This window comes from Pavona decussata, unplaced genomic scaffold, assembly GCF_977016875.1.
Source record: "Pavona decussata unplaced genomic scaffold, jaPavDecu1.1 SCAFFOLD_178, whole genome shotgun sequence".
In the NCBI taxonomy this organism is placed as follows: Eukaryota; Metazoa; Cnidaria; class Anthozoa; order Scleractinia; family Agariciidae; genus Pavona; species Pavona decussata.
In genome coordinates, this window is record NW_028145588.1 from 300,259 (window position 1) to 317,658 (window position 17,400).

General features: G+C 38.2%; 1 protein-coding gene and 1 long non-coding RNA gene across 2 annotated transcripts in view; one reads left to right on the top strand and one right to left on the bottom strand.

Annotated features, from left to right (window-relative positions):
* The window catches only part of LOC146463375 (E3 ubiquitin-protein ligase MIB2-like), a 44,046-nt gene extending 28,776 nt beyond the window's left edge, over window positions 1-15,270 (bottom strand). The window contains exons 1-5 of the mRNA XM_085084476.1: window positions 14,929-15,270; window positions 9,091-9,262; window positions 7,998-8,229; window positions 5,551-5,745; window positions 3,995-4,099 (exon numbers count right to left, since the gene is read on the bottom strand). Of these exons, the coding sequence (XP_084940602.1) occupies window positions 3,995-4,099; window positions 5,551-5,745; window positions 7,998-8,229; window positions 9,091-9,262; window positions 14,929-15,145 (921 nt within the window). The 5' untranslated portion in view covers window positions 15,146-15,270. The remainder of the gene's footprint in view (window positions 1-3,994; window positions 4,100-5,550; window positions 5,746-7,997; window positions 8,230-9,090; window positions 9,263-14,928) is intronic.
* Window positions 1-17,400, top strand: part of LOC146463362 (uncharacterized) — a 403,676-nt gene that overhangs the window by 293,080 nt on the left and 93,196 nt on the right. The gene's annotated exons all lie outside the window — the stretch shown is intronic.

A 17,400-nucleotide genomic window follows, 5' to 3' on the forward strand; every position in this document is an offset into this window, starting at 1 on the left:
ACTAGTTTTATTTCCTACACAAAAAGAGTCGGTCGTTGCTTTAGCTGATATCAAATAAACAAAATCAAACCAGAATAATGAACTTCACTTGGTATATCATGTGCGTCAATACTGTATAATAAACTTTCAGAAGCCTACATACAGTGTATCTTCATGAACAGGAATTTTCTGGATGATCATTGCTATAGGTAACTTATAAAAAAATATCATGTAGTGCTGGTGACTACTGGGAGTTATGAAACCAAAAAAATGGAGCAGATAAACAATGACTGCCACATTTATGGACTTAGCTTGCCATGAGGCATTTTGAGTTTTGCAACTAGAGCTGCAGTCCTAAGTCCCGCCAACAGCCAAGTTGAATATCTGCATGTATACATGCACATAAAAACAGAATATAGGGAGATTAAATACTTCCTACAGTGTAGCTGTCCCATTTATTTTTTCTGTCATTCAGGAATGGGTGCCACTCTTAAGATAATCTGTAAACTCATCAATAATCTAATATTAAAGCCTAATTCAAATATAAACCAAGATCACATACAGTGTACAAGTAAAATCACTCCTATTTTGTAAGTGTAAAACAATTCCTTTTCTGTTGCCTGTCTTTTGCCCACTCTTCTAAATCAATTTTTTTTAATTAGTTGCCTATGTGCTCTCTGAGATCATTTTATTGCTGACTCTTTTCACAACTTTGTCTTGAACATCAAAAGTGAAACTTGTTTTCATCGCTTCAAAGAAAGCACTAAAAAACAATTTCTTGTTGTTGTTGTGTTTTTGTCAACCACTTGTTACCACCTGTCACTTCTCATGTTCCAAGTAATGAGCGGTTTTAAAATCATATTTAATCCACTCAACTTTGGAGCTAGTAAAAAGCGGGAAATCCACTTTACATAACTATGGAAGACCACAACATGAAGAAATGGCAGATAACAACAGTGGCTCTATAAAACTCTTTGCAATCATATTCTGGAGTAGACCTACAGTACATGTAAAAGTTAATTGGCATTCCAAGTGTCACAGTAAAGAAAAGTTGAAATCTGTAAGAGTGTCATATGAAGCTCATTATATTCAAGTTACAAGTGTTTCCATATAATGATGCCTCTTTATTGAAGAAAAAAAAACAGTGGGCAAATAGACAGGTAACAAGGAAAAAACAATAAACTGATTTACAAATTATATGATCTTGGCAAAATGTCTTGAGTAACAGGAGATCGTTTTTAACAATAGGTGGAGGGCATGAGGGTTAAGCGTCTCGTCATTCATGCAAAACAGTTAACTACTGTAGCTCATTGTTTTGTAAAAACACACAGAACATGTAAATATTATAGCTTTAGAACTTCAAAAGAACGCTAAGACAAATCTTCTGCCGTTGCTTTAGCTGATATCAAATAAACAAAATCAAACCAGGATAATGAACTTCACTTTGTATATCAGGTCCGACAATAAAGTATAATAAACTTTCAGAAGCATATAATGTATCTGTTGTAGTTCAATTTAATCCTTGGTTCAATTTTTTTTTTTTTTTTTTTTGGTTCTTGTGTAAGGTAATGTATGATAATTAATGAGTACAAAACAATTTATTAAAAGGAAAATAAAAACTGAACCCAGGATAAAATCGAACCACAACATATCTACATGTATCTATAAGTAACTTATAAACAATATCAAGTAATGCTGGTAACTACTGGGAGTCATGAAACCTAAAAAATGGGGCAGATAAAAAACGACTGCCACATTCGGGGACTTAGCTTGCCAAGAAGCATTTCGTGTCTTGTCACCAGCTGTACTCTTCACTAGGGCTGCAGTCCTGAGCCCCAGAAACAGCTGAGTTGAACATCTACATTAAAACAAAATATAGGGAGATTAAACTGTTTTCTGGCTGTCCCTTTTATTCGTTCTGTCCTTCAGGAACGGGTGTCACTCTTAAAATAATCCGCAAACTCATCAAGAACCTCAGTCAAATATAATCAAGATCACGTACAAACAGCACAACAGTAAGTCTACTAAATCAATTATTCACGGGGGAAAGGAGTCAAGAATGGTCTTAAAACAATTTAAATCAGCAAATCTACTGTTTAACACTAGAGAATTGTGCCATGAAAAGGTTGTAGAGATCAGGAAAATCGAGAACGCTACGCGCTGCCCTACGCGCTAATCTGAAAGCTTAAATTTCGAGTAGGCTGCTTGATCTAAAATCGTAATTTTTACGCCAATCGTTCAAGAAAATAAATATCACTTGCTTTTAACTAAAGCTTACCTGTTTAAAGACAGAATTCATCCACATGTTCTTGTTCTGAGTCATAAATTCAAGCTAAAACTGAACGACGTAAGTATGAAAACCCGCCAGAATCGCTCCCGCCAGAATTAACGATCGAAACGATCGAAAAGAGAGTGCGCAGTACAACAGCTGCTGACCAAAACGGCTCATTCATTCCCAGTCTGTCCGACAAGTCTGTCCCAGTCTCTCGTGAAATCCAAGACCTTTCGACTAAACAGAACTTTAGCAAACCTTTCGTTAACGCTATCATAAATACACACGGAACCTGCAAAACCTGTTTTCTTCAGCAATAGCGGTTCTTAAGATTGGTTACAAAAAAGAGGTATGATGTATTTACTAAGTTCTACATCCCGGTCTCCAGCCACTAAATTTGCCCTTATATATACCCTTCAATTCATGGGATTTGCCTTCGGTAGTAATGAACTGAACTTCTCTGCGCTCTTTGAATAGTCAACTGCTCGGCTTTCTGATGGTAGCTGGGAATCTTTCGGAAAATATCTTGCTTTGGTTTGAAATGATTTTTTTTCTTGATGCACATGCACACGCCCCCATTTGCTAACTTAGTTTAAAATGTAACCGTAAAACAGATTTTTAACATCAAGTATTCTTCAACAACAATCTTCAAAAGGAATTCGCAGTGATCAAGAATTTCATAGCCTCACGAGCTCTTATGACACTTATTCGGTACTAATTAACACTGAAGTTTACACATTTACACAAATTCGGGTAAATATACATACATATGGGGTTTTGATTCCTTGCAGAGTTTTGTTACATAGAGGCAGTGTAACAAAACACCAACAAGGTGTTGTGCATTATCTCGTTTACACCTATTTGGTGTTACTTAACACTAAATCTGTGTATTTTTCCAATTACACTCGTCTAGTGTTGTGGCAAAACGAATATGGTGTAAATTTATACTACCCTCAGTGTCACCATAACACCCTCAATTTTTCTGTGAAGAGATGAGCATGCGCTGTGAGGCCCAGTTAGCCAGATTTTGGCTACGCCTGATGCAGAGTTCCCCAAAAAATATGATAGAAGCTATTTGACAGTCAACTGATTTACGAGTAGAAGGTATTTGAAGAAATCGTCAGTAAAATTTGTCAAAGTCACAGCTAATGTGTTGTTTTAGAATTGGTACCTCTTAGGGGTGATAAAAATTGGGGGCCACACCCACAAAACAGGATCATGGAACCTCTTTAAAAGGTTTTTTTTATTTTTCAAAATTTCTAACGACCACCCACGTCACTTTTATATGGGATTCTCCCCCCACCCCCCCCCCCCCCCCCACGGCAAATTACTCTTAACCCTAGACATGCCGCGGGACGATTTAATCGGCCCAATGACAAACTAATTGGCCTTCTCATTTTAGTTCAGCTGTTAAGCAAGTGTAAGAGTAAAATGACTGAAAATGATTTAGTCTTGGCTGAGTAGTTTCTACTCAACTATAAGAGTAAAAATACTCCTCATAGAATTTACTCAACATTAAGAGTAAATTCTACTAACTATTTCGAGTTAATCATTTTACTCAAATCGAGAGTAACTTTACTCAAAATACTGAGTAAAATTACTAGTTTACTCGAAAAAAAGAGTAAGTTTTACTCAATTGAAAAATGGCTTTTTTTGCTGTGTAGGAGAAGGGTAAGCGCTAGCCTTAACGAATTTTTGTTTGATTGTTTGTTCCGTAGAGAGTATCAGACGTGCGGTACATACCTTGGTTACGGCATCTGGGTGGAAGACCCAGCTGTGTAATCCGTAGCTTATATGAACATCCCCATCAGCATCAATCTTACTTATTCTGCCAACTTTGCCTATGAACTACAGAGTAAGACCAGTTACAAATCAGTAAAATCAGACATCTGAAAGTATCTTCTGGGGAGCAGGGATGACGCAGTGGTGAAAGGCGAGTGTGGCCTGGGTTCAATTCCCAGTCTTGGCGTCATATGTGGGTTGAGTTTGTTGTTGGTTCTCGTCCTTGCTCCGAGAGGTTTTCTCCGGGTACTCCGGTTTTCCCCTCTCCTCAAAAACCAACACTTCTAAATTCCAATTCGATTTGGAAGTGTCCCCAATTAGTGCCCTGCGCTAAATACATTGACACTTAACCCTTTCCCGCCCAAGAGTGCCATACGGCACACGATGCAATTATGAGCTCAGTATTTGGTCAATTTGTGTGAAATTTGCACAACCAAAAGATCATGGAAAGATCTACAAATTGAAGGCATAAAATCATGCCCCTCTCTTATATGAGACTCGATTTCCCACCCCTCAAACTTTTGGAATTTTTTCCTTTGTACGTCAAGGGTCCATTTGATACCTTGCAACAAGCAATGCACTGAGAGCTGTACATTAAGCTATAGTTTAGGGGGATACCCAATATGTACAACGAATAGGAAAATTTTCAACGTTTTCCTTCTTTCGTTTTGGACTTTTCTCACTCTAATATGTGACCTCCTCCATCTCTGTTGGTGTGATTTATAGCACACCCCAGAAAATACCTTTTAAATGGTATATTGCATGTGGTGTCCCAGTTCATAGTTAGCGATTTAGAAAAATTCGGCATTTCCCCTTTGATTGATTGATTGATTGATTGATTGATTGATTGCTGATCCAGTATCAGCATATATACACTCACTCTCCTCTATATATTTCTTACGGTGCCAGTTGGGAGAATTTATTCAAACATCAAGACATGTTAACTATGGTGATCATTCTCTTTTCTCCGCTTGTAACTTGTATGTTTGATCAAGTAGTGATATCTCAGAAAGAAATTGCATACTGATCTCCTTTATCATATGGGGAGACAACACTGGTTTTCACGTCTCAAACTGACAGTGGACACCATACGAGGTTTACACAACGTAGTATTCCTTATCGTCAAAGTATTGACGTACACGTGAACAGAACCCTATTTATTAGACAGAGAACTGAGTGAATAGAGCTCCAGCCAGGCAAGGAACAGCATTTTGGGGTTTAGCACCGATCTATGGTCTTAGGAATAAGCATTGATTTGAAAACGTTAGTTTTCGTTGTTGGTAGCTACAATAGTCCTCGCTGGTGTATTGATTATGAATAGAAGAAACGAGGCGCACACTACTATGATTATTTTTTTTTTCTTCTCTTCAGCATAAGTTTCAAATTTGTTTCATTTCGTGTAATTTTAAGTGCAAGAAAAAAGTCAGTTTCAAATATAAGGTATGGAATAGCGTGTTAACACAAGGGCATGGGGAGGCCGCTGTTAGCAAAGCGTAAACCGTAAAAAAAGTGCTAACCTGTTCCATATTATCGACCCAGCCACCGTGGCCTGCAGACATGGCTTTGATTACTTCGGCATCAAGACACACGGACACACGGTCTCCGACCCTCAATCGATTGGCATCGGGTCGGCGCCGGATTTCTCCGACTTTCGGCAAACATTCACGATAATATGGCGGCCCTGTTGCTGTAGTTGCACACTTGAGATCGACCTTAAAAAAAAAAAAGATGAAACAAACAAAGCTGAATATATTTTTAGAAAAGGCCGTCGTTTCCTAGATGTCTCTGCAAGAGCATCTATGTTATAATGTCATCGAAATTAGGGTGCCTTCGATTAACCCTATTCCTGAATAGGAATACATACAACAACAACAAGACTTTATTGCCCCGTTTAAAGGTTATTCATACATTTAGTTGAAAAGATTTTGAAATGTTAAGGGCTTACCAGCTCCCTGAAATAACCAAGAAGCTAAAAATGTCAGGGTGCTGGTTTAAATAACGTATATTAAATATTTACAGGGGAGGTAGGACAGTTAAACAAAAACACTTTCTAGCAAAGCCAAACACACACACAAACACCAATAACAATATTTAGAGCATTACTATGTATAAAGTAATCTATGGAGAATAAATAATAATAAAATTATTCTAATAACTATACGCGCAAAGCAATATTTTAGAATAACGGCATCGATATAATGAAAGATGTTGTTCCTTTAGACTTGATTTAAATTTTGAAAGAGAGCCACTTTTGATTTGTTCATTTATTGCATTCAAGAAATTCATGATTTCAAGAAATCCCTCATAAGAGGTTTTTGGAGTCACTGGAATACAAAATCGCTCTTATAATATATATTTTTTTTTTTTCGTTTCTTTTTTTTTCAAATTGAAACTTTACTATCTCTGAAAAATGCATGGTTACACCAAATTTTCTTTTTGCATTTCAATAGCCCTTGCTAAGTTCTGCTTTTTCGGCATAATTTTAAACCACGCAAAAAGTATCCCTGTATTAGTAGGCACCACCTATAGGAAACCCGAGTATCTTGAGATGCGCAGAACGTATGCGCATTAACAAAAGTAGACACAGCTGTTCATTTTGCATTCACCAATGTTTCGAGAGAGAAGATATGGAGTAAAGTGACATAAATTAAATTCCAGTGATTTAAATTCCATTGATTTAAGTGCTGATGCGAACAATAGGAACTTTGAAAGCTACATAGCCTCGAAAGAAAATTTGGATCGCTGACAACAAAGGACAATCTTTTGATCTCGGCTGGATTTGTACTTCCAGGAAATGAAAGGAATCTACTTGTTATTGAAGTAGAAGAATGAATGCCACGTTTCTCTGCAGGAGACTTCTATCGATCTGTATTCCCCAGAGTGCAACCCGCGTTGCGTCGGTGCTGACCCTCCGCGAATGAACATTAAGGAGCTTTAAAGCAACGACTACGGCGACGGCAACGACAACGCCGCAGAACAATAGGTTTAATGAACAAAAACAATCCATCTGCACGTGCGTTTTACATTTTGGTACATTTCTTTACAGTCCTCTGCAAAACGGCAACGTGAAATGACCACATTTACGGTCTTGTGGAGAACGTGAACGAGCGACGGTGAATTTTACATTTTCTTTCTTAACTTATACGCCACTTTTTCCAATTTGGTTCCTGGATAGTTCGTCATTTTTGTAAAAGTTGAGCGAGTTGAAATAATCGCGAAGTACCACAAACAAATAAAGTTATATTTTCAGGTGAAGTTTTCGTTGCCGTTGCCGTCGTCGTTGCTTAAGCTCCCTATTATCACGTCACGTGTGCAGTTTAAACCAATCAGACTCGGAAAAGATTATTGGCAAGCTATACTCTGTTAGTGCTGAACTAATGTGGTTATTTGATTGGCTTCGTTACTACCTATTTATATTAAATGGATTAGGGGGTTAATTTCTAAAGAAACTGTGGTGCTGCGTTGGTGGAGAGAAAAAACGAACGTTTGTTTATCAAGAGAGTTGATAACTGAAGGTAAATTGACCACCATAAAGGGTTCGAGTGCTGAAGATTCGCTCTGACGAAGGGCCAACGCTCGAAATACCAGCACTCCAATCTCTTTACGGTGGCCAATTTACCTTTAGTTATCAACTTTATTGATAAACCAAACATTCGTAAAAGTGATGTGATGTGATGTGATGTGATTAGGATTACCTGTTCGGTGTTTGAGAGTAAGTAACGAAAATGCGCTCGACTCGACTCCCGCAGATTTAACTTCAAAATAACAGCCTGAAGGAAACTTTTTCGGTTAACTGAAACATCGATTAAGATTTCAACCAAAACAATTAAATTATTTGGTCTTAATATCTGTGAATCGAGCAATCACGCGAAAATTGTCTTGAGCCAGTAATCCGATTGTCTCATAAAAACATGCACAATGTTGTGTAGTTTCTTAAATACAAAAACACCTCTGTGAAACTTACCGACCCCTTGAAACCGATTCTGTAAGTGTTTTTACTTAATGGATTCCACGTGACCTTAGCCCCAGCTCTCTTTGTGCCGTCCCAAGCGGTGATCTCTGTTAATGTTCCCACTCGTCCGCTGCCGCCATCTTGCTCGCCCCATTTCCAGTCTCGACCACGTGTCACCCTGGCTCCAGGAAAAAACCCTTTGGACTGCACCTTGGTACAATTTGAACGTTTGCCAACAGGTATCCTGGAAGGGAAAAAACATATATTAAGTCCCGCCTGAACTGCAACCTGAAGTTTCCAGACACAGCTGTTTAATGACAACCATAAAAACAATAACAACAACAATGCTTCATTATCGTGTCATTAAAATCGAGCTTACAAATAGAATATTGTAGTCAACTAATTACCGGCGCCTAACAAAGCCTAGACTATGAGCAGTCTCTCTTTTGCTTTAACCTCGTTCCCAGGGCCCTAGGAACGAGGTTGTCTTTTGCTTGAGAATCCGTGGGGAAGAACACATGATATTCGAAGCGCGAGTGTCAGTGGCAAAGCCGCGAGTAGCGCGAGCGCCGGGAAGCTTTGCCACTTGCGTGCGCGACTCGCGATTCGAATATCTTGAATGAAAAAATTTAATTTTATGTCTTAAGATTTACATGTAGCTCCTCTTAAGTTTAAAAGTATTCTTTAAACTGGAATTCCTGCATTATCGATTAATTTAGACCGTAAAACAGGGCCACGATACTGCTTTACATATGTAACGGTATTAAACAGCATAGGGATTCATAAAATCTGAATTTGTAATATTTTAGTCAAGGGTAGTTTTCTTGAATAGTTCCTGAATATAATCAAGTAGACGGAGTTTGTTAGTGCAGCTTTTCGCGACTGGTCAAGCTGTACCTATCCATACCAAGCTGATAGGCCATTTCCGAGTTGCTTTGAACCTCGTGGTCAAAGCGAGGCTAAGTGCAAAGTTTTTACTACGAAAATTAGTTTTCATTCAAATTCAAACAAAACTAATTTTCATATAAAAAGATCTGCACTTAACCTCGCTCTCATAATGAGGTTCACAGCAACTCGGAAATGGCCTATTGAATACCGGCCCTACCCATCCGCTCCAGGCTGGTCAAACCGCCGAAAGGTATGCGTCTTATCATGCACATCAGACATGTAACAAGGCGAACATAGATCATAGTCTGGGCATTCCACACACTTCCATCTAGTTCCAGCAAGCGGGTGTTCCCGGCAACCATCGCAAGTGATATGTCCGTGCCTTAAACCTTAAAGAGGAGAAATAGTGCGATTCAGTGAAAAGCGTGTAATGACAGTAAAAAAAAATTCCCCACAAACAAACCCGCTCATAGTGAAATTAACTCGCCAACACTTGAAACTTGCCTTCAAAGAGGATAAATAATCAGTGAAACATTTTAAAATCGATTTTGTGTGATGTTTAATCCTACACCACGAAGAATACCGCCAATTTGAGAGGTGGAGATACATGTATGCTAGCATTTTTAACAAAAACTAAAGTATTTCAAAAGAACGCGTTCGATATGAGACGACAGATAGCCAACAAGAATCGAGGCGCATAGGGAGGGGGAGGGGGCACTAGCTTCTGACTACTGTAGTTAACACTGAGTACATAGGGTGAACCCGGCGAAGAACTCCTACAGGTATAATGGTATTGAACAGTGATTTGTCACACAATCGTATCTCCTTCCCTTTTTCATATGGAGTTAGGATTGTTTGACAAGACAAAAGAGCAGGAAAACAGATTTCTTGACTTTCGACTTGCAGAGTTTTCCCTCTCACTATAAAGGGAATCAAAGAAGCATCTAAAACAATCTGAGTAACGGATAGACTACTACCGACTGCAAGGTTGTTTTCTTTGTTACCGACAGCATAAGATATCCGCACTAAAGATCACGAAAGATACTGTCAACTTACTTTTAAAAGATACTGCAATTTTTTTACGCATTTAAGCCTGCAAATTGCAGAATACGCGCAACCTACATGCACGGCAGGTTGAATAACTTAACCGTAAGTCTCCTGAGCTTAAAGGGGGGGGGGGGGGGGGTCACCTGCAGTACTTGCAGCTTTACTTTAAATGTCAAAAAAAAAAAAACTTATTTGTACCGATGGAAACGTTAAAAAAGATGGTTCACTTTTGTTAACAAATAACCCTGTACCCTATCTATCTTTAATCTTTGGCTGTGGATGGTCAGGACTGAAATGGACATGCAAATGAGCCATTTATTTCAATTTCTCCCTTGGAATGGCCATCTTTTTTAAAGTTCTCCCTGTGTATTTTGGAGAAATCACCAAAAACTGATGATTAAGTTTGTTCTTCCAGTTGCAAGGAGAAATCCCTTAGTTAATAGTTTATTCTTAATGCTCTGATCAGAGCAATCTGATGTTTAGACCAAAACACAAAGAAATCATCATAACACTTTTAACTCCTGGAGAAAATTTGCACCCCTAACAATTAAAGCACAGCTTCCATGGGGTTCTCTTCCTCAACCATCACACACTAGAGAAACAAAACCCACCAACTCCAACATCTAGCAAAATCAACAGGTTAACGCTTGCTACTGCTATGGTGTAGATCTTAAGGCCCATATTTAGAGACATTTCACTGCAGCCTGTAGTCTATCAGTATGTTAAATTAAATTGATCATTAATAATGCACAGACCAATGAAGTACAGCAAGTGTAACTAGGCTATCTTAATTGCTCTTGTATCAAATAAAAAAGATGCTATGAGAAAGATGTCCAACATGTCTTTTCTCATCTAAATTATCATTGAATTTTTAAATAAAAATTACCATGATCTTTAATTGTTTAATCACCAAACAGATCAAAATCTTTTTACATAACTATACATGTATTTAATGGCCTTAGCTCCCACAAGTCTCCTATAGCTCAGTGTTGGAGTATCCAAACCAGTAATCAGAAGGTTCTTAATGTTCGACTCCTAATATATAGGAGTACTTGGATTTTCTTTTTTCCAAGTATGTCTGTGTCACTTTGAAAACTAAGTCATTATCATTCAGTCACCCGCAGGCTTAAAATACACCATCACATTTATTCCATTGCGCATTATAATATCCACACATGACAATACCAATCCTAGCAGTACGCAGGATGTTTGTCCCATGAACCTAGTTTAATGGCCTTAGCTCCCATTAGTCCTCTGTAGCTCAGCAGTAGAGCATCTGAACTAGTAATCGGGAGGTCTTAGGCTCGACTCTCAATAAGAGCACTCAATTTTTTTTTCCGAGTATGCCTGTGTCAGTTACTGAGTAACACATCATTCTTATTTATTCACCAGGCTTAAAATATTCCATCACATTTTTTTCCATTGTGCATATGCCACACATGCAGATGATGGATATTTGTTCCATGAACCTAGTTTAATGGCCTTTTCCTCCTACGAGTCTCCTGTAGCTCAGTGGTAGAGCATCTGAACTAGTTAGTAAATTGGACTTAGGTTCAACTCCTGATAGGAGCATTCAGATCTCCTTTCTTCGGAGTGTGCCTGACTGTCAATTTGAATTACATTAATCATTATTATACATGTTGTATGGTTGATCAAAGCAGTATGCAGGGCACATGTCACATAAATACATCAACCTTGTCAGGAATGCCTGCCACTCATCAGAATAGAAAACAGGTCCCGGACATTCACTGCAAGATATCACAAGTCAATTTTAACTGATCACCAAACACAAATCCTTTAGCACCACTGATGAAGCCACAAAAATCAACTCTTTGAAAAATACTCTTTGGAATGACATTATCTTTGCCAAGGAGGAACCTCTTCTGAAAACTTTAAGTTCCTAGTCAAAAATCAAAAATTCCCTGACATTTCACTGGCTTTAGGTCATGATTTAGAATTCCTTGACTTGATTGTAAAACAAGATGCCTTTACTGGCATTTACGCGTGATGCTGTGGGTGATTCATTTATTCCAACTGTATGCTTCGCAGATTTATAAAACTATATCCTTGCTAATGGAATAGTTTGAGTCACGACGATCGCGTTACGTTGTTTCCCTCGCATTATGCTACTCAGGGTTTCACCGGAAATTTCTGAAATTCCATTACGATAACGTAAGCTTCTCAATGACCTCCTTTCAGTCTCCCATCGTGGTCTAAGACTGTCAAACAAAGCATGATTCCTTCGCCACGAACTCACCAATTTCCACCGTTTTAAATGTCGAGTGTTTTTTAGAAGTTATTCTTTCGATTTACCGCATTTATTCTAATTGTATGTTTCGCAGATTGATAAAACTATCATTGCTAATGGAATAGTTTGAGTCACGATGATCGTGTTATGTTGTTTCCCTTGTGTTACGCTTATGTTATTGTTGTACCGGAAATTTCGGAAATTCCATTATAATAATGTAAGCGTGTCAATGACCTCTTTTCAGTTCCGTCATGGTTTTAGAACTGTCAAACAAAGCACGATTCCTTCGCCAGGAACTCTCCAATTCCCACCCTTTAAGATGTTGAGTGCTTCTTAGAAGTTATTCTTTCAATTTACCGTTTCAAAATGGTGAAATTTCCATTTGAAAACGGCACACTTGAGTCCACGACATGTTAACAATATGGCACCAAATTTAATCCAGTTTTGATAAATAAATCAAATGATGCTTTGACGTCACACAAGTAGGGCTGAGTGGGTCCCCTCCCTCGCCATATAAGCGACAAAAAAGGATTTTGATTGGCCTGCTTTTGTTGAAGACAATCAGAACAATAAATCCCGATTGGGAGAGGGGAGAGTTTAATGAATAAATTAATGTACAGATTTATGGCTACGACGTAGGAAAAAAAATCGACCCGCTTTTAGACACGGTATGCCCCTCAGGGCATCCCGCGTAATAATTCCCTGGGCTTTTCCATGACCTTGAGAAAATATGCTTTCTCTTTGCCTCCCTTGCAGACGCTCTTTTGGCTTGTCACGCAATCTTTCCTTGTGTGACGAGCCTGTGGGGGAGGCTGGCTTTCCCTTGGCTTTTCCCTCATGTGTTAATTCTGTTAGTACATGTACATAGCCTTAAGGTCACAACAAGTTTCCCAGTACCTCAGTGGTTAGGAACCCTTGCCTGGTGCACAGAAGGTCATGGCTGGTAAAAATTCTCCGACAGTGGTGAATGAAAAATACATGTGTTTTTGTTTTGGCCTTTGGGCTGAAAAAATTATACTTTCTTGTGACATGATGAAAATTACATCTTTCTGATTAGTTTAGGACTCTGTAAATTGAAGATATGGACAGTAGATGGTGGATGTCCGAGGGCGGATTAACCTTTTTTAGTTAAAAAAAATTAGGGTGCTGATACTCTTAAATTTATTGGTTAATTGTCACCTTCCAAGAAACATTTTGGCTATTTTAATTTTATTTTATTACTTTATATCATATTATCAGCCACGCGACGAAAATGCTATGAAAAATAATTATTTTCATTCTTTAACCCATAAGAGACTGCAGTGAAATACTATTCATCGTCCCGCCAAAAAAATGGTCACATTCATGAACCTTTATGGGGCAGTCAGGTTAACAGGAAAAATAATCACTGTATAATGCTGCTGTTAGGCATTGTAGATTAGAAAGCATGGTTATAATTCAAAAAGATAAAAGATTTTCAAAATTATTTTAAGATGTTCAAAGATAATGTTTCCAAGGGTAGGATCTGCAAAAGTTAATCCACTGTCCACCATCAGTCGTCTACATCTGTCTGTCCAGATCCGTATTTTACAGTCTCACTTTATTTTATATTCTTACTCAAGAGATGTAAAAATTCAGAAAACATCTTAGTGTCCTTTGGGCAATTACAGTTAACAGCCCTCCCCCCTCCCAGCCACATCCAGCCCTTGCAAGCTACATGAAATTACTAAATCCTATATGTACAATTGTACTTCTACACGAAAATATAGAATTCTGTAAAGAATTTGGTGGAAAGCACATTCAACCAATGTAACATCACCTTAAGTGAAAAACTGAATGGTTGCAAATTCGTATGTACACAGATCACGCAAAGAAGGTGTAACGTTTGAGGAAGATTTTCTTTAATTTGATTGTTAAATCCATTTTGCTGCTTTCTGTTTCTTAAGATAACAATTCTGAAACTAAACAAAAAAATGAAAAAGGGCGATTCTACACTAATTTCCTTTTCTCTGCACGATTCAGTTCTGTTTTAAATTCATGAGAACTGTAACAACAAACGACTTCCGCCTTTGTAGCCTGCTGCAAAGAATTGCAACGTCAAGTACATGTGGGCAAATTCCAGCAATTATTTTCGGGACATTTTAAACAATGATCTAGTTCAGTATGCACATTATGTCTTAGTACATAGGTGCATGCAGTTCGAATTGCTTCTAAATCGAACAAATTTCGAACGAATATAACCACATGAGATCAAAGTTGATGGCGGCGAATATAATAACAATGTATGTTTTTAAATTAGCTTAAATTGAAAGACTCCGCAGAACTTCCACGGTTTCTTGAAAAAGAAGAAAACAAATTCAACGCTTCAGTTATTGACTCAGACATTAAATGAAGATTGCCAGACCTAAATAGTACAAGGGACTGGAAATCACTAGAATCGAAACAAACGGACAAGCTTGATCTTCAGTTGAACTCTGTTAGTTATTAATTAAGCTTAATACTCTAGTACTCAGGTAGAATGTTCGAAACCATCGATTCCTGTAAGATATTTTCGATCTTTTAAAAACTATAAGAGAATACAACCAAGTGAAATGCAAAGAAAAGGTTAGAAATGTTTAAATTATAAAAGTGTCGAATTGCCTCGGTAAGCAAATCATTCTTGAACTCGCTCGAGCATGTCACAAATGAAGAAACGATCGAACCGTCAGATACTTTGCTCCAGTCTTTCTTGATGCAGAGATAATAAGTCGTTACTAAAATGAAAATGAATAATTCACTTACCCGTTTGAGCGCTGTCGACAATTCGAAGATCAAACTTTCCAGAATGGCCTGCACGATAGTTCGCCTGTTTTCCAGAATCCCAATGCACCAAAACAGTTCCGTCGGGAAGGCTGCCATCTTGTCCCAGACTGACCACAGTTCCAACATTGCCCTCACCATTGTCTTGGTCTCCCCACATCCAATCAGGACCACGAACAACTCTTAAACCAACCTCCATATTTCTATTTTTCTCTCTCTCGGGGCCTGAATTACAGGAGTAAGACCCGAACTCAGGGCAATCTTAAGTGACCGCCATTTTGAACGACAAAAACACTGCAACGCGAGTAGGAGAGATTGCGTGACATCGGTAGGTAAGTGTTCGAGCTTCCGGGAAAATTCCCTTCGATGACGTATCAATGTTTTCACTTCTGACACGTCATAGTTTTGGGATGTCTGGTGCTCTGCTTTGGGGAACGAATGAAGTAAGCGGGCAAATCATCATGAGCGAGAATTACGTCAAATTAATTGAATGTGTTTTGTGTATTTTCGTTTGTCAAGTCTCCGGTTTCTGTGAGCCAGCGTTAAACATCAACAGGTCAGCAGATAAACATACCCGCTTATGTACTGAGTACTGAATTCTGACTAAGTGAATCTGAAAAGTAACGGTGATTTTCCTTTTAGTGCTTCTGTCCAAAGCGAATTCCTGGCAGTTGTCTAAAGCGAAGAGAACTGTATGTTCTGAAAGCTAGAGGTGCTAAATTATGGAATAATCTCCCTGATGAGGTGAAAGATGCTAAATCCTACTTTTCATTTAAGCGGAAAGTGAAGCAGATCTATTGCTCAGACATCAGTACATAAAGTTTAAATTACCGACATCGCCATCACAATCTTTTACTACTATAATCCTAATATTAATCTTAATATTAATTAGATACGTATATATATTTGACAGCTATCAAATTATATAACAATAGAAAATATTAAGAAATAGGGGATCCCCTAAAGAAAAGTTTGCAAAAACTTGCTGGGATCTCCTGCCAACAATATATATGTAAAATGTAGAAAACCTATTGATTGTATAAAGATTGGGGCAAATAAAAAATGAAATGAAATGAAGAGAAACATACAAATTAAAGCCCCTCAGGAGAAAAAGACACATTGCAAGCATTATCACAGGGACCGCGGAGGGGGAGGCCGGCTGGTTAAGAAAATATATATTTTATTTTACTTAACTATATCCATCACTCACAGAAATAACTTACCTTGCATATTTATATTATTCAGTATATTAAGGTTTTCTCCGTCAAACCCGACAACTTCAGACAGTTTGTCGTTAGCTGTGCTGCTGAACGGACGACCAGGTTTAAACCGTGAAAAAATGGCATATCAAGCGTTGTTTCTATTTTCATTCGTTCTTAGATGGGTGTTTCACGAAGATAAAGTTTCATCGCTGCCCAAGTTCGCGGGAGTTTTTGCACAATAGCATTCATTTATGACAGCTACTTATCGCCGTTACCCGTAAATATTTAAAACGAAGACTGAAGTATGTACAGCTACGGTCGTCCTGGATAATTCAACCCCGTCGGTCATAACGAACAAAGAACCACATATGATTGACGGAAATATGAACAACGAAACCAGGTATTCACAATCTGCTGGCTTTCGCCTCATCAGCCTAGCCTGTTGTGTTGATCAAATGTAAGGAACTGCCTTAAGTACGGTACCTAATAATAAAGAAGAATTTTTGTGCGGTTTATGACTATGCGGGAGAAGCAGATCTTAGCAAGGGCTATTGGAATCCAAAAAGAAAATTGAGGGTAACCACGCATTTTTCAGAGATAATTAAGCAACAATATTTCTAAAAAGTGCCAAAATATAAAGCGATGTATGGGTTTTTTTTTTCGCTGGGACGTTTGTAAGAGTGCAAGTTTAAGGCTGGAGGAGGAAAGTGGTAACAAAATCCTTTGAAATTTAAGCATCAATTTAAGTGGCATGTTTATAGGAAGTTTAATTTTATTTTCACTCGCGAGTCATCATGTAAAAAAAGAAAAAACCATTTAAGAGTCATTGCCGGATGACAATCATCTGTCAAACGTCAAAAGTGGATGAATGTTGACACGCTGCAAATGATGACACGCATGTCCAAATGGTCTAAAAATATCGATCGAGTGATAAAAATTATGAATGAAGACTCAAACACGGCGAAGTTTACTTTTCTTAACGGCTCGATACATGTTTAAAACGTCCCTGGATTTGTGAAAACTAACTTTCCAAAAGCAAGTTCAAGTTAATCTGAGTCTGAGTCATCTGAGATGATAATGTGGCGTTTTCGCGGCTTTGACCGAGCCGAGCTTTCACCACTGCTGCAAGGCGCTGTATTGAAAGAGAAATTGAACGTGCAGTCTTCAATTTTACTGATGTTCGAACCAGCAAAAGAAAACCAGTGAAGGGATCCTCGCCTGAAGAAGCTTGCTTGTCTTCTCTCGGCTTGAA